The 25,901-nt window shown below is 42.9% G+C and overlaps 2 protein-coding genes and 1 pseudogene across 2 annotated transcripts; 2 read left to right on the top strand and 1 right to left on the bottom strand.

The window, feature by feature from the left end:
• Positions 1-8,727: 8,727 nt before the first annotated feature.
• On the top strand, positions 8,728-12,687 carry LOC4338996 (uncharacterized). The gene is made up of 12 exons (XM_015782197.3): positions 8,728-9,001; positions 9,104-9,218; positions 9,651-9,718; positions 10,269-10,315; positions 10,392-10,539; positions 10,624-10,683; positions 10,765-10,963; positions 11,128-11,189; positions 11,286-11,386; positions 11,630-11,684; positions 11,759-11,806; positions 12,422-12,687. The coding sequence occupies exons 1-12, from the start codon at positions 8,830-8,832 to the stop codon at positions 12,595-12,597; spliced, it is 1,251 nt and encodes a 416-aa protein (XP_015637683.1). The 5' UTR covers positions 8,728-8,829; the 3' UTR covers positions 12,598-12,687.
• A 1,832-nt stretch (positions 12,688-14,519) lies between these two features.
• Positions 14,520-16,531, bottom strand: LOC107277688 (protein PSK SIMULATOR 1). The gene has a single exon (XM_015783284.3). It carries the CDS (start codon positions 16,248-16,250, stop codon positions 14,745-14,747), a length of 1,506 nt encoding a protein of 501 aa, XP_015638770.1. The 5' UTR covers positions 16,251-16,531; the 3' UTR covers positions 14,520-14,744.
• A 6,916-nt stretch (positions 16,532-23,447) lies between these two features.
• LOC9266345 (ubiquitin-ribosomal protein eL40A fusion protein-like) lies at positions 23,448-25,684 on the top strand (annotated as a pseudogene).
• Positions 25,685-25,901: the final 217 nt, after the last annotated feature.

Genomic DNA, 25,901 nt, shown 5'->3' with positions numbered 1-25,901 from the left:
TGAGTTTGCAAGTCTAAATAGAGAGTGGGGGTGGCATGGTGGGTAATTTTTCACCCAATAATCTAGAAAAAACTCACCTAAATGAGCTTATCAAATTATAATAAGTTGGGCTCCAAATTATAATAAGCTACTTCAATAAGTTATCTGTTTCTTTCAGCTTACTCCCAATAATCTGGATTATAATAATCCCAAGCTGAAAGAAATAGAGCCTAAGAAGTTATGACTTTGTGGATATCGAAAGTTAACTCACCTTTGTCTATCTTTTGGCTTGCCCTGTAAATATTTCCCTATCTGATTTTGTTTTGTTTTTTCTCTATCTCTATTAATATACGAGGCAAAGCTTTTGCCCTCCTTTAAAAAAAACTCACCTTTGTCTAAGTATAAGCACTTTTGGATACATTATCAAAGAGACTTAATTAGGGTCTATTTTGTTTGTAACTAAATTTGTCACATCTGACATTAGTCGTTAGGGGTAAAAACGGTATGAAAACTTTTCAGATCATAAAGCTATTTTCGAAAACGGAATATATCGGTCGGATTTTTTCAGAAACGGAATTGAATTTGAAAATATTTTCTCCGAAACAGAATCGAATGATAAGAGCGGTTTCGTCGGAACTCGAAATCGATTGGAAACTTCTGGAAATTTTCTCGGAATTTCCAGACCCATAGCATAGCCCATACAACACAATAATAGCCTGACCTAAATTTCTGTATTAGGATTTATCAATATGATTCCTATCTTAAACATAGATCATTTATTTCATAGATTATGTTTTGTCATATACTGTTGAGACTGATATGATTGTGTTTTATGATGAATTGTTGACTTTTGGGATTTGAGAATTGGACTTGATAAAGTTTGAAGTTCAGTTTGAGGGTTTTTTTTATTCCAATAAATTTTCGTTACCGTATCCGCAGCAGTTCACTTTCGCTATGTTTTCGGTTTTAATAATATCCGATTCCATTTCTGTATCTGGGGTTTCCGATTTCGAAAAAAAATGATTTACAATATCATCACGGTCATAATAGAGGATAGTACTCCCTCCGCCCCTAAATATTTGACGTCGTTGACTTTTTTAAACATATTTGACTGTTCGTCTTATTGAATTTTTTTTTGAAATATGTAAAACTATATGTATATATAAAAGTATATTTAACAATGAATCAAACGATAGAAAAAGAATTAATAATTACTTAAATTTTTTAAATAAGACGAACGGTCAAACATGTTTAGAAAAGTCAACGGCGTCAAATATTTAGGGACGGAGGGAGGCTATATTAGCTAAGTAGATGGTGAGACTTGAGAGGATATTTATACAAGAAGTAAAGATGTAGCATCGCAACAATCTGTGTCAGGTCCCCTCCTGTGCTGATGGTCTTATACTCTTATTACAATCTGATTTTTCTTCTCTTGGCTTTGGACTAGCATTCTGACTTTAGGACAGTTGACCAAGTCACATATGGCCTGATCAACGTATCTCTCTCTAGCCTTTATGTAGATTGATTATTGATGCAGCATCTGGGAAGCTGCAAATGCAATTAGCCGACACGACAGGAACAATCACGAGTAAAGGGTCGTTTGTGTTCGTCCATGCATAGTATCTGATGGAGGGTCCGATCAACAAACAGTTAACATGACTCAGCGTACTAAAGAACAGTATCCAACATAGAGAGGGGGGAAATAGATCGGTCATCGAGACAACAAGCCGCATACTTTGCTCATTCTCATAAAAAACGTATAGACTGGATATAACACATCCTAATACAATGAATCTGAACAGAGATTTCTGTTCAGAGTATTACATTGATTTTTATGGAACGAAGATAGCATCTTTAAAAAAACACGAATATTAAAAAATAACCTAATATAAATAATTAGAAGATGTGAGGCTTTGAACCCAAATCGTCTTACTACCTTACGGAGGAGTAGCACTGCGCGTTTCTCCGAGTATCTCATAAGAGCACCCGCAATGGTAAAGTAAGGTGCTCTCTATAAAACATGTACATCTCAGCTCAATTGTATGTCTACATGGGTATCTATAGCTCTCTAATCCATTGCCTCGTTTTTTTCTATAGACTATCTTCGGGTTAGTAGATAGCTTTAGTCTATCTCTTCATTTAATCTCTTCTAAGAAAAATATGCTGACATGGATCTTTTATAGAGAGCCTATAGATAACCATTATGGGTGCCCTAAGCAACTAACGGTTTCAAATAATTCAAATAGTGATATTAGCAAGCATTTGCAGCACCCCCCAAAACCCCGGCCAAGTCTGCGAGTCTCCACGGAAATTAATTAAATGCAGTTAGCCGATCTAATCTGGAACACGAATTCTCCGTTTCTTTTTCAAACATCTTCGATCGATCGCTCTCGAATTTACTCTCTCTCTCTCTCTCTCTCTCTCTCTCTCTTAACCAGTCTTTACTTAACAGACAAGTTTCAAGCAATTAGGGCAAGCTTTATAGTAGAGATGACTACCCCATCCAATTTCTACATGATATACACTATTAATTAAGAGGTAACATGTATTAGATCAATCTCAACTCAAGACACTACACATAGTTTCTATAAACTTCACGTCATAAAAAAATAGTACTATACACTACTCTTTCAATGCAAACACCACTCTTTCATACTTAAATTTAATGCTACTTATCTCACATGATGCATTGTATGTTGTGTAGAAATCATGTCTCATGCAAGATCTGGTTTCCTTCTCTTTCTTCATTTATTCACTTGCCACATCATTTTTTATTTTAAGTGCAGTGACATCATTGTAGTCATTGGGTTGGGAATGACCTGAGGTTATCTCTACCACACAATCTCTAATATCTCTAGCACTCTTACATATTTATTGTAGTTTATGTAGGGGTAGCCCCTTACATGAGAGATGACTATCTCCCTCCCATCTTTCTTCTCTCCACCTCATCGTTTAGTCACTCCTGCATTGCTAGAATTTGATTGCTCTGAAAACAACCTGCTGGATCAGATCAGCGTCGCGGTTTGATTTGCCACACAGCTTCCGACGATCTCGGGAAGGATGACGCAGCTACCCACGTGGCGCGTGACGTGCCATCTGAAAGCGGAAGCGCCAAGCTGCTGCCTCTCCACATCATTTTCCCGGTGGTAATAATTCTGGTCAGCTGGGTCAGATCGATGAGACAATTCGTGCCTCTGAGATTTTTAACCCATGACGTCGTCGACTTTGCCGATCACGCGTATTATTTAAAAATTTTATATAAATATATAAGATATAAATTATATTTTAAATATTAAATAAAATAAATTATAGTTATATATCTTTTTAATAAAACGAATAGTTAAACGAATGACGTCATCTATTAAAAGATTAAAAGGTAATACTCCATATCGATCGGTAGCCAGATAATTTCAATTCAGGACTTTTTTCGCTTATGATTTTCTGGGTTTGGAGATATTAATTACCAGCACTGTTGACTTACACACAGGCTTAAGCTCTTGATTATATGTCATTGTTGCTGGAGTGGTCGAGTGCGACATGTTTGGTGTCTGATGGTAACTGATATCTGTACGTATGGCTGCTATAACTGTCCAGTGTATAGTGTTCCATAAAATCCTTAACGAAAAGAAAACTAAGAAGACGCTCACTCTCACTTAATCGCATTATCAAGCTAATCTTTCAAAGGTTCTGTTTGATAAGTTTATGTCAACCATCTCTTTTGAGTCTTGACAACTTAATTTGCATGCGTGCACATGAGCTTAAATATTCCGGTTTCGACATATGGCATTTATAGCATCTAAATCTTGATGACACACCATAATTATTAGGGTTCATCTCCCTTAATCTCACGTCAATCTCCCCCCTTCTACTGCTGAACAGTATTTGCAATATTTGTACGGCAGGGATTCTACAAGTTTCTATAGTAATTCAGTTAGAAGCTGGTTGGTACAATTTGGATTATTAACCGGAGGAGATGAGTAAAAACACAAGAGAAGTTGGATACTAACTCATGCATAAGCATAATGTTCATTGTCGATACTAAGAATATGAAATATGAAAAGCGATACCACACGAGAGCTAAAATAGATGGGTTGTGACAAGAGGTTTAGACAGATTTAAGCCCTTTCGACGAGAGGTAATACTCTATTTCTATTTGGGAATTATAATATGCCAGGTATTGTATCGATTTGACGATCTTGGATGTGGTTATGTCCTCGAGAGGACTCCTACCCGCTTTACATGGATAACTTATCAACTAAAACCCTGATGAAATCTTTATTGGCAATTAAAAAGCAAGCTAGAAATTATGGTTCTAAGCACGACTTAGTAGATCAAACTTAACTGATGCATCACTGACAATCAAACATTTGACTGATTTTCAGGGTTGTGGATATCTTAGTTAATCTAATCTAACAAGTAATTTAGCCGATACCAGCATAAACCCTAAAACGAATTCTATCCGATGTTATCAAATTAATATGCTAAGCTAGATTAACTAAGATATATGATAACCAGAGGCTGTAGAAGATAGATTAGAACATCTAAAACGATGCCCTAATCCACCAATGCAAACCGCTAAAACAAGTCATACCTCTTGTCAGAAGATCGAAGCTGATGCCTAACTCGAAGCAAGAACTCGTCGAAAAAGTAGAAATGTAAAAGGTGGCGATATGCCGAAGTTGTATTTATCGAGGATATTTTACAATAACCCCGGGTGTATATATTTATACCCATGGGTAAATACTAGTCTTTATTGGACATGATATAAACTTTCCTAAAGATAAAAAGAAAAACATAGGCCTTATCGAATGCTAAACACACTTCCCTAAAGATGAAACGAAACTAATAGACTCTTCCTAATTAATATATAAACTGTCGTGCCGCATCCTTGATAAACTTACTTTAATTGATTAATTTCCTTAACCAAATTTACCAAGAATCCAACTATTGAAGACTTGATAATTTCCATTGGATGATTCCAAGACGCTAAAGCCGATAGTGACTGTAAGCTGATGATAACTCTGGGGCTTGCTAAATTTTGACGTTAACAGTACTGTATGCGATATATCACTATTCTGAAGCTAGACTGCAACTACGTGCAACTTGTGTTGTCTGAGTTTGACTTCCTAAAAATGCTCTGTAGAAAAATCAGGCTTAGTTAATTTTCTTGGAAGTCATTATCGAGAATTAAGAGATTGGTTGTACTGTAAATCATCACCACCAAGGATGGTCATGGTAAGTTCATTATTGGAGACGGCACAATGCATGGAATTAAAGACGGAGTCCCCGCGATGGGTGCACTTGCTGGAGTCAAGAAACTATTTACTGTTCGATTTTCTTGTCATCTGTTCATTTCAGCCGTTTTATGAACAGCACCATCTGAAGGAATCGACTTCAGACAACACTTGCTGCGTTTAAAAATACCTGTTTATTTTAAGGATAAGATAATTAATCCCCACTTGATACTACACGGGCTGTTTGGAAGCAATTGATACTTCAAGGAACGGAATATATTTGTTTATCATCAGTTTATCTTTCAAGAACAAATTTGTATGGACTTCTATAAATGGTGTGTTCGGACCAGCAAGCAAAAAATTATGTAGGAGAGTTGCAGCGCTGCGGTTGTACACCCACAACCCAGTTGAACTGAACGGCCTCAATATATCTGTGTGTATCTTTATTTAAACTAGACTTGTGATATTAACATATATTAACATATGACACATGTATATTTCTAACGCACACTTTTCCATACTGAAATTTTCTATAAAGGTTTTTAGATAAAAGTCCTCACCATAAAAGTGTTGGGACATAATTAAGGAAGATATCGTCATGGCAGTAAATCAGGTTGCTAATCACGACACTCATAGTCTATGGCTATTAAACTCAGCCTACATTGCCCTTCTACCAAAAAAGACTGATGCTCTAAGGGTAGGTGATTACAGGCCAATCAGCCTCATACATGCCTTCGGAAAGCTCTTCTCCAAGTTACTAGCAAACAGATTGGCCCCAAAATTGCAACAGATGGTCTCAACAAATCAAAGTGCCTTCATAAAAGGCAGAAACATCCAAGACAACTTTCTATTCGTAAACAACATGGTGCGTGAGTTCCAATCGTCCAAAATCCTCGCGATTCTGCTAAAACTCGACATTGCAAAAGCTTTCGACTCGATCAGCTGGCCTTATCTCCTAGACAGACTCAGATATTGGGATTCGGAGACAGATGGATTGGATGGATTATTTCCATTCTAGCAACATCCTCATCAAAGATCCTCCTAAATGGGAAGGCAGGAAACATCTTCTTGCATGGACGAGGATTACGTCAGGGAGACCCTCTATCACCCATGCTCTTCATTCTAGCGATTGATCCTCTGCAAAAACTCCTTGCCGCAGCACAGGAAGCAGGTCTCCTCCAACCGCTCCACAGGCCGACTGCTCGTTTCAATATGGCCTTATATGCAGATGACGTTGTAGTGTTCCTTAGACCAGATAAACAGGAATTCCAAACGGTCCAAATGATTCTTCAAAATTTCGGCCTCGCGACAGGCATGGTGACCAATTTATCCAAAAGCGAAGTCTATGCCATTAGATGTGGCACCCTCAACTTACAGGATATTCTCTCCCCCTTCCCGGCACAGATGAAACACTTCCCTTGTACCTATCTAGGACTTCCACTCCACATCAGAAAACTCAGAAAATCAGATGTTCAACCTCTCATCGATAGGTTCTCGGCTAGGCTCCCAACATGGAAAGGAAAGTTACTAAACAAGACTGGCTGGACGGTTCTGATAAAGTCTACCCTCTCTGCCCTCCCGACCTATCACCTCACTGTTTTCCCCCTTAAAAAATGGGTTGAAAAAAAGATCGACAAAATTCGTAGGGGCTTCCTCTGGACAGGGTCAGAATAGGCACAGGGGGGACACTGCCTAGTTAACTGGAGGAGGGTCTGTAGACCAAAAAACATGGGAGGCCTTGGTATAACAAACCTCGAACTTTTTGGTCGCTCTTTAAGACTCCGCTGGCTTTGGCAGGAATGGACCGCCGTCAACAAGCCTTGGCAGGGATCGAGTCTTCTTTGTGATGAAACAGACAAGCAGCTGTTCAGAGTTTCGACCACGATAACCCTTGGAAATGGCAACAAATCAAAATTCTGGCATGACAGATGGTTGAACGGATCACCCCTGAAAGAACTTTACCGTTCCCTCTATCAGTTAGCCACGAGAAAGAACAGATCAGTGGCACAGGAGATACAAGGGAACAACTGGTTGAAAAAGATGAGACAAATGAATACCACAACACAGGTTAGGGAATTCATCCTTCTATGGCACCAAATCCAATAGGTGGAGTTGCAGGAAGGCATAGACGATGCGATAGCTTGGAGATGGACTCCAAATGGACCATATTAAGCAAACTCCGCCTACAGGATCCAGTTCGTTGGAGGCATACAAGACAATATGTCTGATTTCTTCTAGAAGGCGAAGGTAGAAAACAAATCCAAATTCTTTGGTTGGCTCATGATCCATAGAAAGATCCTCACAGCCGACAAACTCCAGCTTCGTGGATGGGACAACAGCCACATTTGTCCTCTGTGTGGAGTAGAACCGGAGACAACAACGCACCTCCTCATGGAATGCGCCTTTGCTAAACAGGTATGGAGACACACCTGGCAAAAGGCGGGCTCCACATGCATGTGGCTTCCACCTTCGATGGAGATATGCTACGATGGTGGTCAGCCTGCAGAAGAGAGATGGCCAAAGAACAAAGAAGAAATTTTTATGACCTCTTCATCTACATAGCTTGGGGCATTTGGCTACAGCGCAACGCAAGAGTCTTCAATGGCATTTATAGTACAGTGATGCAAGTGGTTGATTCAATTATCGCTATGTGCAAAGCCTACGTTGAAGCACATGTTCTAGATGAGTAGTGCCCGTACTCTCCTTCTAGTTGCTTCTCATTTTCTTAAAATTTTAGCCCCTTATCTCCCCGGTTTGCCTTGATAGAAGAATACTTGGGATCCTTTGTAATCTAGGTTTGTAAAAAACCTTTGTTGCTTTTTCTCTACTCTCCTTAATGAAATTGGCAGAGCTCCTGCCATTTACCCCTAAAAAAAGGGTTTAGAAGTAGAGATTTTATAGTTCTTGAAGAGGTACCATAAGATAATATAAAATTTGATACCTCACATTATCTAGGTATCAAGAGATACCAAAAAATGGTACCTCATCGTATCTACTCAACGACTGTAGTATATGCGCTAGGGAATAGGGATCCGCAAATTCGTGCCTACAAGGCCTGTGGATTCAGTAAAAGGGCCCATGGGCCGTGGCACGGGTGCTTTGAACACGTGGACCCTGCCACTCTTCTGGACTTCTCCTACGGCTTGTTCGGTAACTTGTGAGGGAAGGGGATTGGGAGTTTACACAAGGGAATTTATGATGAGATTAAGATAGAAATTTGATTTTTAATCCTAATATCATGTTTGGTTGGGTTGATGGAAATTGATAGGGAGTTTAGTTGGAGATTAGGTCATTAATAAAAACAGATGACTGAGATTTGCTTAGACAAAGTAAAGGAGGAATTCCCTCCCAATTACCTGCCCCTACCAAGGTATTAAAAAGGAGGGAGTTCCTTTCTCAATTCTCCATCCCCATCTCACCAAAATTCTCTCCCAACCAATCAAAACACTTAATAGTCTCTTCCCTCTAACCTCCCAATCCCTGCTAGAAACTCCCTCCAACCAAACGAGCCGCTAGCCTCCTAGGCACTTCTTCCCCTCGGCTCTCGCCGCTTAACTCCTCCCTCCTCAAGCGGCGACTCGCGGCGGCCGGCGGCGGCGCAGGCGCAGGCGCAGCCATGAACCCGATCCGATCGGCCCTCGCGAGGGCGCTCCTCTCCCCGAAGCCCCGCCCGCCGCGCGCCCGCCACTACGCAACCTCCTCCACCGGCGGCGCGACGCAGCCGGAGAGCGTGGCGGCGGAGATGGTCCGCTACGCCCTCGGCGGAGCCAGGCCCGGTAGCTCGCCAGGTTGTCCCCCCATTGCTGCGTGGTGCCGCTGAGCGCTAGGGTTTTTTAGCCTCACTCGGTCGCTCCGTCGTGTGAGCTGAATTGCTGTTGCTGTTGTGCCAGATGAGGCGATGCGGATACTGGAGCAGGGGGCCTCGAACCTGCAGGGAGGCGGCGAGGGGTGCGGTGAGGCCGTCGGGATGCTCATGCTCGCGATGTCTACGCTGCTCTATCGGAGGTCCGGTGCTAGACATCTGGATTTTGTAATCCAAACACTTTATATTGAGCAGTTTGGGTCGTTTCTATCTAATCTGCTCGTAAATTTGCCCTTTAATAGGATTCAATTTGGTCCCTGATCTGCATAGCTGGTTTTAGCCACTCGTTTTTTACCTATATGTTGACATTTAGGAAGGATTTAGACATAACAAGCATTACAGAAAGGAAAAGAGGATTGTGCATATAGATAATCTTGCGAAACGTAATACACTACACCTCAGAATCCTATGCTAGCTAGCAGGATTGGTATCACTTGTGGGAAATTAATATCCATTTCCTTTAGATAATGATGTTTAACTGCCCACAACTCCCATTTTATACTGGATTTAACTTTTCTAATTTTACCTTCCCAGTTGAGTAGTTTGAGTAACATCATGTTAGTTTCTCGGTACAGTGGAAGACGCCAAGAAGCAATGGAAAAACTCAAGGCAACCAACCAAGTTGCTCCTGCAGCTTTCAGAGGTGCTTTTATAGTCCTTTCTGTAAATACTAAAGTTTACTAAGTAGCATTCTGTATTGGGAGCAGGCTGAAATACTAGCTATGTGAACTTCTCAAACAAATGGGTCTCCCAAGTCTCATATTTATCTTGTGATTTTAGCAGCCACCAGAGACAAGGAAAAACTACAGATATTTGGAACTTATCATTTGATGATCTGATGGTTATTCAATTATTGTAGCCTAGACCCAATAGAAAAATTGCCGCTCGGGAGCACATTTTAGTGCCACATTGTTAATTGAGTAGATAATACCAACATACTAAGTTATGAACACACGGACAAATGCATGTCTACCATTGTGTTAGCCCTTCTATATGAAGTGGAAGGGTGTTGGTGTGTGTAATTTGTCTAGCACTCAGTTAAACGGTGATATATCTTTGATCTGGAACATTACAAGCTTACAATTATCTTTTGTCGAGTAAGAATGTAAATCATCATTTGATATGGAAAGAGTTGAGGAGAGGGAAGCTTTTGATCTTAACTGATGTTATATATTTTGGTAAATAATGTGCAGTTGCAGCATGGGAAGCAACAATGGGGCTGTGCATGGAAGCGGGCCAGGTTTTCCACAGCACTCAAGCACATTTAGCCTTGTATGGTTTTAGGTGAATTATTTTCATGATTACCTTAAACACAGGTTATCAACACCTCAGTGTCCCCAGATGATTTGGTCGATCTATCAATCAAGGATGATAATATCAAATGGTCAGATCAGGGCCATCTGAAATGTCGGGTTAATGCTATCAAAGGGCTTATTGCACTTCTAAATGGAGAGACGGAATCAGGTTATTTTTATTTACAATGGCCTATCTCTTGTAGATCATAGGTAAGGCATTTTGTCCAAAATGATTTACAGCTGTTCTTACCAGCCCAGCTGTTCTTCGACGGGTGCAAGGACCTATGTGCTGGAGTAGGCAATAAACAAACTGGTATGGAAGTCTCTGAGACAATTTGGCCTTTCACATTCTTCCCTGCAATTATTTCATACACAATAGTGATGTTCCTTACAGAAAATGCTGTACTTTCATATTGTGAATATCTGCACTGTGTTGGGGATTTTCCTTTGGCTACTCAAATGTATGAAAGGGTTCTGGAGGCATTAACCATGGAAGACATGTCTGGAAATTTTTTAGCCACATGTAACATGGTTCCTGAGGAGGTTTCTCTTGGGGCCACCTGTTCATATGGCCAGCTTTTATCACATTCAGGGTAAGATGACAATTTCTGAATCTTTTATGTTGTCCTTTTTAGTCCTAATGTTTGCTTGATAAACTTGGGAGCATTTGGCTTTTGAAATGTAGCAATTCTGTGTTCCCCCTTCCCTTTTGTTCCATCTTCCAACTGAGAGCACTTGCCTTTTCCTTTCAAACCAGGAAGTTCAGTGAGGCAGAGGATTATCTCACAAGGGCGCTAAAGAAGGCTGAAGATCAATTTGGTTTGTCAAGCTAATTTATTAAATAATATAATAATAAATAATGGCAGAATCAATTGCCTATAAGTTACCAATACTGCAAGCTTTTAATCCATGCAGGGGCAAATCACCCAAAGGTTGGCATTGTATTGACTTGTGTAGCTAGAATGTACAAACTGAAAGCAAAAGCAGAAGGTTCTAGCTCAATAATGGTTCAGGAGGTCAGTAAATATCTCATTCCTGTTCTGCTTGCCCTGTTGTCCATCAGTAGAAACTATAATGGCCTTGTTCCTTTGATCTTTAGTTTTAATGATGAGACAATTCATGTACTTTCTCGAACGAGTTTGCTCGCAGTTATAATTATCACTGCTCTACAGACTACAGAGTACAGATGCTGTGAGTAAACTTTTTTCAGTCTGGGTGGGTTGGGACTTTGAGCTTATCAAACCAGCTGTGTATTACAGGGGTTATACAGGAAGGCCCTAGAAGTATTAAGAGCCCCTGCCATTAACTCTGAGGGTAAAACAATAATCTCTTATGATATGGCTCGTTTTAACCACTTGAGGATTTTATTATTTTATTTTATTTTTTAGGTGTGAGCAAGCAGATGGATTGGAGGGACATCATCTCCCTTGCTAGAGGTTACACTCTGAACTATCGCTCCTATTAATCCCTTCTTTAATTTATTGCACCAAACTCTTAAATAAGATCATTACATCAAATGCAACTTTTAAAGAACTAGTTGTGTGGTGCATCCAGGATTATGGCATATATATAGTTTAAAATTGAGAAAATTGTCACCATGATTGATTGACAGCTAACTTCACTATAACCTAACAATATGGCATCCAAATCTGCCCTGCCTGTTTGTTTAGTAAAGTAGGATTTCGTGATATATTACTTCTGTTGGAGCTCATCAAGGGATGTGTCATGTGTGAACACAAATTTCTAATAATTTTTGTATCGGGGAAAACAATTCTTAGATTTGACAAACAGGCGTAGTGCCTTCTTGCGCACAAATGCTAGACCGAGCTGCGATTTTCTAAGCCCCAACAAATATAACATTTTTTTATATAGTCGATTGGACGCAATCATATGCTGATTGTTGTTTTAAACTGGCAGCAATCAAATAATCAGCAATTTTTTTTCAACTCATTGATTTCTATGTTGATGTTGCTTGTATGGATGCTTCTACTCCCATAGTCCCATTCTAGTTGAGGCCATACTGAATTTGTCTTTACATGTTCAACTTTCAGGAGAGTATGCAGAATTGTTGCTTATTCAGTCAAATAGAAGAGCCGAAGGTGAACGGATGAAAGAATGGGCAGAACATGCTTGGAGGAATAGTAGATTAACATTAGCTGAAGCCTTGGAATTTTCAGGACCTTCAAAACCAACAGTTGTTGATACCCGGATCGGCAGGGTCATGTAGCCTCCACAATCTAACGAATGGTACTATGCAATAATCTGCGGTTGTAAGCCTGTAAATGCACCAATATATATATGAATTTCTCCTTCAGAATTTTGCGCCTAACTGTTTTTAGAAGAATTTAACATGCACGGACCCTAATTGCATAAATGAGATTTATTGCTCTAGAGCATGTACAACAGTGCTTAACGGACTTTCTCCGTTGCCATGCAAAATAAATTTGAATAAATTTGGTAACATGGATGAGAGAAAGGGGAGGAAAGAAAAATATGGTTGCTACGCATGAAAATGGCTCAGTGGTGACTTTTAGCATTTATTAAAGAAAAAAATTATTGCATGGGGTGGATAAAAGGAAAAAAAAGTAATAAAAAAATTCATGGGCATTAATGGTTTAGAGCTTTTATTGTCTTAGCTATTGCAGAAAAATAGTATGTATTAACTAAGGATGTGTTTGGTTCACGGTCATGCATGATGGGATATGGCCATCCATATTTTGTTGGATATGGCGATCTAATTTTTTGTTAGATTTGTATGGATATGGCGATCTAATTTCTTGTTTGTTTAGATGGATATAGTATGGATGGGAGAAGCCATAAGTTAGTGGGATCCATTTGTCGTATATATATTTTAATCATAATATAATCATTCGAGATCTTGTTTTAAAAATTTAATTGTAACAAATATAATGGTGTAATCAAACCATAAATTAGATAAACGGTTTAGTAGAAAAAATCATTTAAAGCTTGCTTAACAGAAAATCAAACCAACCACAGCCAATTAGAATATGACACATCACCCAGACTAAAACTGGATGGCTTCATCCAACCAAATAGGCCGGATGCACTCATCCAGCATATTGAGGGAATATTCCCTATTCTGGGCCGCCCCATCCACCCTGCCCTCCAACCAAACACCACAAAAATTCGGACGGCCATCTCCCATCCAGGCTCATCCACCCAACCAAACACACCCTAAGAGCTCGTATCAGACTTAACGTTTGTACATGCACTTAACGTTTGTACATGCCACAATAACTGGCTGCGTTCGTTCATTGGGTGATTGGAGAGAAAGACATTGTTTTCCATGCGCATGTTTCCCAAACTACTCAACGGTACGTTTTTTAAAAAAATTTCTATAGAAAGGTTACTTTAAAAGATCATATTAATCCATTTTTTAAATTTAAAATAATTAATACTCAATTAATCGTGTGGTAATGGCTCATATCGTTTTGCATATCTTCTCTGTCTCCTCCTTCTCCTCGAACTCAGCCATAGTTTTTTATTTGTTTCACACATTTGTAAATGACAGCAGGTGATTGAAATGTTGAACTAATTATGAAGATAGCCATGGGTAGATTTTGCTTTTAGAACTATTTTCGGTAAGTGAATCAGCGAATTTGGTGAAAATGTATGTCGCCTTTTGTAACTAGCAAATGGAGTGTGTTTGGTAATGAATTATTTTAAAATATAGATAATGTTAAGCTCTATTATTTGCGTAGAACATCACCCGCTAGGCCGCTACTTCCATTGAGCGACCAAATGGAGCTGACACTTATCATTTCTATATCATTTCTAGATTTACTCCTTTCGTCCCATAAAAAACGAATTTAGTACCAGATATGATATATTTTAGTACGATAAATTTGAAAACAGCTAGAATATGTCACATCCGGTATTAGATTGTTTTTTATAGGATGGAGGAAGTAGAGATAAAACTATAGAGGCAGTAAGTTTTACTCAAATTACTCGTAATAGTAATATCGACCCTGAAGAAAGCAGCAATGAGCAAACAGTTAAACGGCCGCTACCCAGTGCTGACGAGAACTAGAGAGAGATGCTTGTGAACGCGTCGACTTCGAAGTGGCCATCAACGAAGTGCTCGGACTGAGAAGTGGGAACAGCCTAAAAAGTCCAGCAGGCAAGGCGGGACACAATTTCGTGGTGTTACTCTTGGAACTCGTATATGAACAGATTATTATACAAAGAATCGAATTAAAAAAAATACTAGTATTTTACAAAGAATCGGTCCCATTTGGGGCAAACTAGTTCTTCTAAATTTTTTCACCGTTCCATGCACGTACCTACGTGCCGTTGCCGGTGCTGCGCCGTTGCGGCGAGGCCACCGGCGTGGAAGCCAAAGAGGCGGCTAGCTCAGAAACGGAGCGACGCGACCCGCCGCCGCTCGTCGTACCAGCCGACGCAGCTGAGCGCGACGAGCACCTCCACCACCGCCGCCTCCGCCTTCTCCGCGTCGGCCCACCGCAGCGTCTGCAGCGCCCACGCCCGCGCGCTGCCGCCGCCGCCGCCGCCCACCTCGAACCGCCGCTGCCTGTCCAGGCTCCGCTCCGCGTGCCACCGCGCCGTGTCCCGCGCCATCGGCGCCAGCCACGCCAGGATGCGCCCCGCCGCCGACCTCCACCCCTCCGCGAGCCCCGCGTCCAGCTCCACCGCCACCGCCGCCGCGGCGCCGCGCTCCCTCCACCATCCACGCAGCTTCGCCCGCACGGCCGCACGCAGCTTCGACGGCAGCATCGCGTACAGCTCGGCGCGCGCCTCCTCGTGGCGCTGCCGCCCCTCGGCGTGGTCCGTCTCCAGCAGCAGCCGCTCCGCGGTGGTGATCACGTTCGCGTACTGCAGGTCCAGCCCCGCGCCGCCCACCGTGCCCGGCGGCGGCTCGAGGAGCTTCCTCCAGTCGACGCCCGGCGGCGACGTCTGCCATGGCTGCTGGCAATGCGAGCGTATGATCGGGCACGAGTTGCTGCTCATCTCGATGCGCAGCGGCACGTCTCGACGTTGGATGGGCCCTGACAACGACCTGGGCTGCGCCGCCGCCGACATTGGGTGGAGCAGAAGCTTGGAGAGGCGGCTGTGGACGGCTTCGGCGGGAGGGAGCGGCGGGGGCAGGCCGGGGACGTGGGCGCCGAAGACGACGCAGACGCGGACGAACACCGCGCAGGCGGCGCGGGCCATGAGGATGACGGCCTTCTCGTAGCTCTGGCTCCAGAGCGATTCCTCCTTGAGCCGCCGCACTCTGGCGCGCTGCGCCCTGATACCCAGCCGGAGCGAGTCGGAGCCCACCGCGTCGACGGCGGCGGCGGCCGGCGAGGGGATCGGCACGCTGAGGCGGCCCCACCCACGTCGGGCGAGCTTCTGCTCCGCCGCCTCGAGCTTGTCGAGCGCCTCCATCTCGGCGCAGAGCTTCGCCGTGGCGGCGACGAGCCGCTCCATCCTCTTGGCCTTCACCTTGAGCCCCTTCGCCACGAACTGGTCCAGCCGCGCGTCGGGCGCGCCGGCCTTGAGGCTCGCGTACGGCCCGGCGAAGTCGAGCCCGCACCGCGCGCCGAGCCGCGCGACCGCCGCCGCCGCGGCGTCCAGCGCCGCCACCGCCTCGGCGCAGGCCAGCCGGAGCAGGAACGCCTGGTCGGTCGAGCTAAGGTACTCCACGCCGGCCGCCCGCATGGTGTTCGACCGCAGCCTCGCCACCTCCTTCTCCGACAGCGACCGGTGCAGCGACAGGAGCTTCGTCATCGTGGACGCCGCCTCGAACGCCAGGATGCCGAGCGACGGCGAACGCCTCCCGGCGCCCGGCAGCCGGAGATCGTCGTCGTCGTCGCCTTCGCCGCCGTCGTCTGCCCACCGCATCTTGGTAACCACCATGGACACACCTCACCTCGGCTCGATCGCCGCCCGACCGATTCACGCGCGCACGTAGGAGGAGATCTCCACGAACGATCTCCACTAGGCCATGGCGACGCGGCGCATCTGGTCTCCGGAGTAGCGGGAGGAGAGGAGAGGAGAGGGGAGGGGAGGAGGAAGATGAGGGTGGGAACGTTCGATCTGGGAAGGTAGGCGTCAAGAGAGATTCTTGCGGCGTTCGCCTCGCACTGATCTCGCTGTTGGATTCCACGGTGTAGACGTAAGACGTGTGTAGTGGTTACATGGAGTCTTGGAGATGCGATAGTACGGTTCCTTTTAGATTATGGATTAGATAAACCTGGCCAGTGAAAGTAGTACATTTTACAATCTTTTTTAGATACACTAAGGGAAATTGACTGGATAAAGCACAGGGCTAGACCATTGCTGTGTTTAGTTCCTAAAAAAAATTAGAAGTTTGGGGAAAATTATAAGCTTGGAAAAAAAGCTGGAAGTGTGTGTAGAAAAGTTTTGGATGTGATGTAATATGATAGAAAATTAGAAGTTTGGGGTAGTTGGAAGCACGGTCCATATAAGGTCTTGTTTGTTTAATCCCCAAGAGAGGGGGAACTGAGGCGAATAATTTCACACTATTTTTTTTCAGATCCCCTTCAAGGCCAGGATTAACTTAGGTGGGTGATAAAGTATAGCTAACAGCACCCCGAAGTGAAACCTAATTCTAAATTATATTTTGTTTTAACAAGTTGCTCCAAATTTTCTCTTATAGATGTGTGGGGATGGAATGAATGATTTCTGTTTTTTATCTGTTACTATGGTGGGTTCACTTTTTATTATTGGGAGTTAACTTTAAGATGTCTGTTGGAGATAAAAATAATAATTTACACCTTAAAATCAAACCAGGAATTTCCAAAGACAATATTTTAGAGATGGATTTTAGGTATTTGTTGGGTATGCTCTTAATAATGAGAAGATATATATTTGGTTGCTAATCTTAATAACGAGTACTAACCTAGGATTGGATGGTAGATTTATATGAAGTAATTTGTATCTATGTGCAAATGCAACTAACAAGGTCCTTCAATTTGAGACATGTGAACGTGATCTTTCTTTCTAGTATCCGCATGAATGCAACTAACAAGCTGTTTGTGTTGACATATAAGGGGTCTAATTTGGATCTTACTTCTACAAATATAGCTTTTGGCACATGAATACTATCCTCATGCATATTCTATCACCTTTTTTTAAAAAAAAGCAATGATACTCGTTGTTTTAAACAAGATGTATGCCCAAAAAAAAATATGTTTCTGGTATACATTGCTAACATGAGCCCAATCAAGTTGTGTTTTGGCACGGGTTTAAATTGCTGTCGTTGTTTTATGCTTCCCAACGTAGTCGGAGACGTGTGATGGTGATGATGTTGGGTTGTGGCCGGGGTGTGGGGAGTTTTCTTGTTCCTTCAGCTTGGTTGTGTCTTGCTTCCATGTTGGTAGTTATTAGCTTAGTTGGTTGTTGTTTTAGTTATGGTTTTCACTCAATTTTTTTTAATTAATGACTCTATCTCGTTTCTTCTAAGATAAGGTAATTTTTTACGAGGAATTTTATAGTACTTAAAAAAAGTAAATTAAGGTATCTAAATTTTACATTAAAATTTTTAATACCTTGAGATAATTAATACTCAGAGGTATCAAATTTTACACTATAAAATATGTTACCTCCAAATAACTCTTAAGGATATAAAATTATCCTATTGCTATATAAAAATGCTGAAAATGGTCAGCTCAGTATATACATTGCAAACTGTGCCTTTTAGAAATTTGTGTTGACCGCCGGCCATTTTCCATGGGGCTGGTCCATTTAGGGCCGTGATCTGACAAAGTTTCGATCGTTAAATCGTCGAGCCCTGTTTTGATAGTTAAATCGTCGAGCCCTGTTTACGTTAAGCTGTGTAAACGAAAAGGCAAATGTCAGCCAACATTTATGAGTTTAGACCACGTACAAACAAGCAGGCGAGATGAATACTGGAGTATTCCGGGTTCCAATTCGAAGTCTACAGTCCACTCTCCCCACCTCACTAATTAATGCCTTCCGGCTTTTGCTGCCCTGTCAATGCAACTAGACGAATAGTCAATCATCGTACTCCCTCCGTTCTAGATTTTCAGTTTTTCTTGGAACGTTTGACCACTTGTCTTATTTAAATTTTTTTTACAAATATAAAAAAACGAAAAGTTGTGCTTAAAATACTGTAGATAATAAAGTAAGTCATAAATAAAATAATTAATAATTTTAAAATTTTTTTGAATAAGACGAGTGGTCAAATGTTGCAAGTAAAATCTTAAAATCACTATTATAGGATGGAGTTATAGGATGGAGGGAGTAGGTTACTGCTGGGTGCTGGCTGATCATTTGCATTAATCTGTCAATGTATGATTGAGCCTTTACTTCGTCATTGCCGATTAGATAATTCGCAGCGTCTATTTTGTTCATATCAGTTTGGATCCAGATGGCTATTTAATAGCCCTCCGAAATCTTGTTATTTAGGTGTATTAAACGTAAATTACTGACAAAACCCATTCCATAACCCCTAGGCTATTTTGTGAGACGAATCTAACGAGGTATATTAATCCATGATTTGCTACAGTGATGCTACAGTAATCATTCGCTAATCATAGATTAATATACCTCGTTAAATTCGTCTCGCAAAATAGCCTAGGGGTTATGGAATGGTTTTTATCAATAATCTACGTTTAATACTCCTAAATAGCAAGATTCCGGAGGGATATTTAATAGCCCGAAGGATCCAAACAAGCCCCAAGGGTGACCCATTTCACACAATTGTTCAGACTTGTTTCTGTAGTACTCCCCGTTTCCTAGATATTTAATATTTAGAATATAATTCGGTTAGCCTTTCAAAATTCCGATCATCAATAGCTCCTCAAATGCTTAGTTTTAAAATAAAAGAAATTATACACATTGACTTGTAAACTTTTGATTTTATATATGTATTCTATTATATAAAATTGATGTTTGAAATTTTAAAAGTTTAATTTAATTTTATTCTAAACATCAAGTATTTATGACAGTAGAGAGATAACCGTATATACTTGGGCTGCATTCGGCAGCTTGTGCTCTCAACCACACCACGTTTCGTTTTCCGTGCGCATGCTTTCCAAACTTCTAAACGGTGTTTTTTTAAAAAAAATATATACGAAAGTTGCTTTAAAAATATATATTAATCTATTTTTTAAAAAAATTAGCTAATACTTAATTAATCGCGTACTGATGAACCACCTCGTTTTACGTATTTGCGTGTTTGGAGTAAAGTCTCATGTGTAACGTGGTCGATATGGACAAATGAGAATCGTTCAGTTCCGATCATATGCGTTTCTGGCTTTCTACTGCTATTATTGACGTGTGCCCTGCTAGTCCATTTTACAGCCAAATCTGAAGACTTCTAGTCTAGGGATCACTTCGTTTGTCAGAACGCGAGAGCAAGAACAGTTTATCTTTCTCGATTAAAGAACAACAGTTCAGGCGTTGGGGGTTCTGAATAATTAAATCTCCGTGTGGAACTAGGATTTTATGTATGATTAGGGTGACACGGTTTTAATAATCAGGGAGTTGGATTGCTGCGAAATGAATTGATGATTGGTTGCTCCTCCGCTTGTTTGGAAGGAGGACTGGAGCTAGATAAGCGTGTTGACCACCCCCAACCGCTTCAGTCGAGTTGAGTCGGCATCGGACGCCTCCGCGGGATGAACAGCGAACCCGGTTGTTCGATTTCGTTGGGTGGAATGTCAACTGTTCATAGCAAAATTGCACCCGTACTGTGTCAAAGATGTTGCTCTTTCGGCATGCATGGGGCATGCGATATTTCTGGTCCTCACGTAGTGTAGATTCTCTTTATATCATATATATACTCTACTTTATCCGATTAAATAATTTTGCAAATAATATTTTTCAAAGAAACACAACATTATATTAGACGCTTCCATATGTATGCGCATTCACCACTATAAATTCAAACGTATACTCTAGCCATATAAACATCTTCGAAAGACCGTGTTAGCTTGTTAAAAGTCATATTACCGTAAGATCATTTCGGATATCAGAAATAGAAATGGGTAATGTTTCCCTCTCTGGCACAAGGAAAACAGAATTATTTGTTGGTAGCATAAGCAAAAGAAAAAGCCTCGTACGTGATCAGTTGATCACAACCGGAAGTACTATCGATTTACCATTGCCATTGATCCACACACTTTTCCCCCTCACAGACAGGCCCAGATCACACCGAATGTTTTTTACCTGAGGAAGTGCCGTACTGCCGTCTGACTGACGGGGACTAGAACGGTTGCATTGACACGAGCCGCGGCCGAATCGACGAGGAGGCAGGCTCACATTCTGTCGTCGCCGTCGTTCTCTGCACCGCTCTGCACGGAGTCTGCACGTACGTCGTCTTACTCCCTCCGAATGCGACGGCGTCCCCGTGCATTGACGCACGGTGCCATACTTCCATGCACCTCAAGCGAGCGATCCGTGTCATCGGGATCCAACGAACACATGTGACACTGACAGTATGACACATCGATCGTGACGGTATATATGTTCACACCGACCGAACAACCGATATATGTGGTTGTAATTGCCTTTTTAAGCTTTTTTTTAGATTATAAGTTGTTTTGAATTTGGTTAAAGTTAAACTATTGTAGAAAAAAGAAATAAAAAAATTTCAACCCAAGACAAATGTATTATAAAAATATATTTAATTACTAATTTAATGAAACTAATTTGGTGTTTGTGTTGTAAATTTAGAGTAGTTTAACTTTGACCAAAGTCAAAACGACTTATGATATAGTATTTCGAAATGACCGTCTATTGCAGATGTACTCTTTTTCTCTTCATATACTGAATTGATGGAAAACTTCCGCGCTAGCTTTTTTGCGTTTGAAAAAAAAAAGTTCACTTTAGGTCCCTTAGCTTGACAGCGAGTTCGATTTTCGTACTTCAACCGCAATATCAGATATAACGGGTCCCTCAACTATTAAAATCAGTGCAATATAAGTCCCAAGGCGGTTTGGATGGCGGTTTCAGCTGACGTGGCGTCTACGTGGCTAATTTGATTTGGTCTTCATCTTACGTGGTATTGACATGGCACATTAAGCAAAATTTAATAATTTAAAAATTAAAACAAAATATATGGACCCATATGTCAATCAAACAATAGTGGGAGCCACGTGCTAGTGGGTAGCGTCAGCTGAAACCACCATCCAAACCGTCTTAGGACCTATATTGTACTTGTTTTAATAGTTGAGGCACCCGTTGTATCTGGTATTGCGGTTGAAGGACAAAATCGAACTCGCTGTCAAGTTGAGGGATCTAAAGTGAACTTAATAAAAAAAAATCACTGCTTCCATCATGGAAAAACCACATGGAATAAGTTCATCTGAGGTCCCTTAACTTGTCAACGAATCCGATTTTCGTCCTTCAACCGCAAAACCAGATACAACGGGTCTCTCAACTATCAAAACCAGTGTAGATGAGGTCCCTCGGCGGTTTTGACGGTGGTTTTGGCTAACGTGGCGCCTACGTGGCAAATTTGACTTGGTCTTCATCTGATGTGGCATTGACGTGGCGCATACGTAGCAATTTGATCCGGAAAAATAATAAACTTCGTGGGACCCACATGTCAGTCTCACACATAAATCAATAAAAGAATGGTGGGGCCCACGTGGGCCCCACAAGTCCCTCTCAACTCTCGTTTCTCTTCCTCTTCGCTCTCCCTCGTCCTTGCGGGGAGCGGCGGCGAGGCGGAGGGGCGGGCGGAGCGGCGGCAGGCCGCGGGTGACGGAGGTTGCCGGAGGAGGAAGAGGTAGAGGAGGAGGTCGCCGGCGAGCGCGCCAGCTACACTCCGTCGGCCGCTCCGCCCGCAATGCCCAGCCGGACGGCGCCACCCCTCCTCGCTCGGTAGCCGCACGCGCCACCTCCCTCCTCGCCCGGCCACCTCCGCCGACGTCCTCGATTGTCACATCCGGGTCGGAGCTACCCTTTGTCGCCCGGCCGCCGAGTGCCGCCTCTCTCCTCGCCCGACCGCCGCGCGTCGCCTCTCCTCGCCCGGCCGCTGTGCGCCGCCTCTCCTCGCCGGGCCGCCGAGCGCCGCCTCCCTCCTAGCCGGGCCGCCGAGCGCCGCCTCCCTCCTCGCCCGGCAGCCGTGCGCTGCCTCTCCTCGCCGGGCCGCCGAGCGCCGCCTCCCTCCTAGCCGGGCCGCCGAGCGCCGCCTCCCTCCTCGCCCGGCAGCCGTGCGCTGCCTCTCCTCGCCAGGCCGCCGAGCGCCGCCTCCCTCCTCGCCGGGCCACCGAGCACCGCCTCCCTCCTTGCCGGGCCACCGCGTGTCGCCTCCCTCTCCTGGCCGCCGCGCGCCGCCTCTCCTCGCCAGGCCGCCGAGCGCCGCCTCCCTCCTCGCCAGGCCACGGCGCGTCGCCTCTCCTCGCCCGGCCGCCTCGCGCCGCCTCCCTTCTCTCCCGGCCGCCGCGAGCTGCCATCCCTCACCCGGACACCGCCCGCCGCCTCGGGGATGGGAGAAGGGGGAGAGAGGAGGAGGAAGAGGGGCTCTAGTTGAAGAGAGGGAGATGCTGAGAATGACATGTGGGGCCCATGCGGGCCCACCATTTTTATATTAATTTATGTGTGAGACTGACGTGTGGGTCCCACGAAGTTAATTATTCTTCCAGATCGAATTGCCACATCAATGCCACATCAGATGAAGACCAAGTCAAATTTGCCACGTAGTCGCCACGTCAGCCAAAAACACCCTCGAAACCGCCGAGGGACCTCATCTGCACTGGTTTTGATAGTTGAGGGACCCGTTGTATCTGGTTTTTCGGTTGAAGGTCGAAAATCGGATTCGTTAATAAGTTAAGGGACCTCAGATGAACTTATTCCAAACCACATTGGGCATGGCTACGCGGCCCGTGTATTTCCGGCCTGGGATCTCATGCACGGGCCGTTTGGATTATGGGCTGAGCTTGCAGGCTGGCCTGGACGGATATCTGGGCCGCTGTCGAGTTCAACTCAGAAGGGTCACGTACACCCTAATTATGGTACGTGTTGATCGTGCCACTTCTTCCTCTCTTTCCCTTTTCTAATTCCTTTTGGAACTCTCGGGTTTCGTAGCGGTCGAGTTTCGTACGCGCTATATAAATTGAGATGACCACGAACACTACCGAAAATCTCCAGTCACCACCACCAGTCGATCGAGGAGGCGAGAGGCAAGATGCAGATCTTCGTGTGATCACCCTGGAGGTCGAGAGCAGCGACACCATAGACAACGTCAAGGCCAAGATCCAAGACAAGGAAGGTATACTAACATACAATATATCGAAAATGCTGCCGCTCGGTCGCCCGGGGGAGGGGGAGAAAATCGGGCGCTCCTCCCCTCCCCCCCTCCACAACGTGTTCATGTGCTTCTATTAGGACCCCACCATGTGTCCCTACTATTTGCCACGTATCTTCACCATATACTCTATTGCAACAAAAAAATCACATATTTTGAAACCTCCTATTAAGGGAATTCTGTTTATTTTTTATTCCAAAAAAAAAGTTTTATCTAGTGTACCCACAATGTTTCACTATGTATAAATCTAATGTTACAGTGAACTGAAATACTCCATTGCAACAAAAAAAAACCCCACATATTTTGGAAACCCCCTATTAAGGGAATTCGTTTTATTTTTTGTTCTACCGAAAAATGTTTCACCTAGTGTACTTATAATGTCTCACTATGTATAGATCAAATGTTGCAGTGAACTGAAACATTGTTTTTATATAAGGTGAAACAACACCCGATTTAAACGAGTGAAACATTTTCGATTTACTTAGTGAAACAATTCCGATATACCCGGTGGAACATCGTGCAACATTTAAAAATAATTCAATAATAAGCTAAAAAAATTTCGTCGGAATATATCCATGTGTGGTCTTGTTTTGAAGATTTAATTGCAACGAATTTAATGGTGCAATCAGATCATGATTTGGATAAGTAATTTAAGAGAAAAATCAGTTTAAAGTAGTTTTTGCACGTAAATCGGACGCTGACGTTAGCATGACGTCAGCGCCCGATTTTTCCCCCAAAGCATCGGGCGCCGGAAGCGTAGGGCCTTCCACAATATATACATAGTTACATAGGGCTTCCTCCGTTTCAGATTATAAGATGTTTTGACTTTGGTTAAAATCAAACTATTTAAAATTGAAAAAATAGTAATATTTCGACCTAAAATAAACTTATTATGAAAATATATTTAATTATTAATTTAATAAAACTAATTTAGCAATGTAAATATTACTATATTTTTCTATAAACTTTGTTAAAATTGAAGCAGTTTGACTTTAAGCACATCTTATAATCTGAAACGGAGTAAGTATAACTCTAGCAGTAGTAGAGCATTGGAGCATCGTTCGATCCTCTTATCGTGTTCTTTCGGTAATTCAGTTGATCATCATCTCAATCCACTGTCTGGAACTCAAATTTTTGCAGGGATCCCGCCGGATCAGCAGCGGCTCATCTTCGCGGGGAAGCAGCTGGAAGACGGCTGCACGCTGGCCGACTACAACATCCAGAAGGAGTCGACGCTTCACCTGGTGCTCCGCCTCCGCGGCGGCGGCAGAGGCGGCTACCCCCCATGATCGAGCCCAGACTCCAGAACCTAGCCCTCAAGTACAACGAGAAGAAGATGATCTGCCGCAAGTACGCACGGTTTCCCATTATTGCCTTTCTTCAATTGACCGATCTGCCGATGATTTCACCATACAGACTCGAATATTGATGCATACTTAATACAATTGTGTGGCGTACTGGCGTTCGTTTGCACTTTCAAGTTTCAAATTAACATGGCCTGAATTTGCGTTTGGTAATGCAGGTGCTATGCACGCCTTCCTCTCAGGGCTACCAACTGCCGCAAAAAGAAGTGCGGCCACAGCAATGAGGTGATAGAGAGCCATATATAAGTTCTTCTCATCGATCTCAATTCATGCATCAAAAGTGTTTTATTCCCCTTTTCTTTATGTCCATGCATGTTCTTGGCTTTAGTTGCAACTTAAGGCTTTCAAAATTAACATATAAAAAGAGAAAGATAAAGTTTAATTATATACCGTCAGATTATACATCATTTATGGGCATATGTTATAATTATTTTTGATATGAAGATGTGTGGCAGCTGATAGCCTGATATGATTCTTTCATTCTATTATATCTGATCCGTTCTTTTTTTTTTCCCAGCTGAGGCCGAAGAAAAAGTTTATATCCAAGTTTACAATGTGAGCCATTGAAGACGTTACCATACATCACTCGAAACAACTGTGGCGCTGTGTTTATGTTTATTTCCCTGTGAATTAAATCGCACAGAGCATGCGTGTCAGTGTGTGGCAATTTTTGCTTAAAATGAAATTAAGTTTTCTGTTGGATGTTAAGTTCTATCGCTCTTTCTGAATAAAAAAAAATATTCGCTAAATCTTCTAGCTTCGCTTTACTTTCTGCTTATTTATATGCTCAACTTGTCTCGGTTGGTGTTGGTTAGACTCAACGAAAAGAAAAACACATGGTCGTATGGATCACGGAAGAGGATCATCTGATGTTACTATTCACCGTGCCTGACATATGGACCC

This window comes from Oryza sativa, chromosome 5 (assembly GCF_034140825.1).
Source record: "Oryza sativa Japonica Group chromosome 5, ASM3414082v1".
In the NCBI taxonomy this organism is placed as follows: Eukaryota; Viridiplantae; Streptophyta; class Magnoliopsida; order Poales; family Poaceae; genus Oryza; species Oryza sativa.
Note: the sequence above shows the minus strand (reverse complement) of the source record. Positions and strands in the feature narration are given on the sequence as shown.

Coding starts and splice junctions, on each gene's coding strand:
- LOC107277688 (XM_015783284.3), bottom strand. CDS start 16,250: ATGGTGGTTACCAAGATGCGGTGGGCAGACGACGGCGGCGAAGGCGAC.
- LOC4338996 (XM_015782197.3), top strand. CDS start 8,830: ATGAACCCGATCCGATCGGCCCTCGCGAGGGCGCTCCTCTCCCCGAAG. Junction 10,964..11,127: donor CAGCTTTTATCACATTCAGG/GTAAGATGACAA, acceptor CTTTCAAACCAG/GAAGTTCAGTGAGGCAGAGG. Junction 11,190..11,285: donor GAAGGCTGAAGATCAATTTG/GTTTGTCAAGCT, acceptor TAATCCATGCAG/GGGCAAATCACCCAAAGGTT.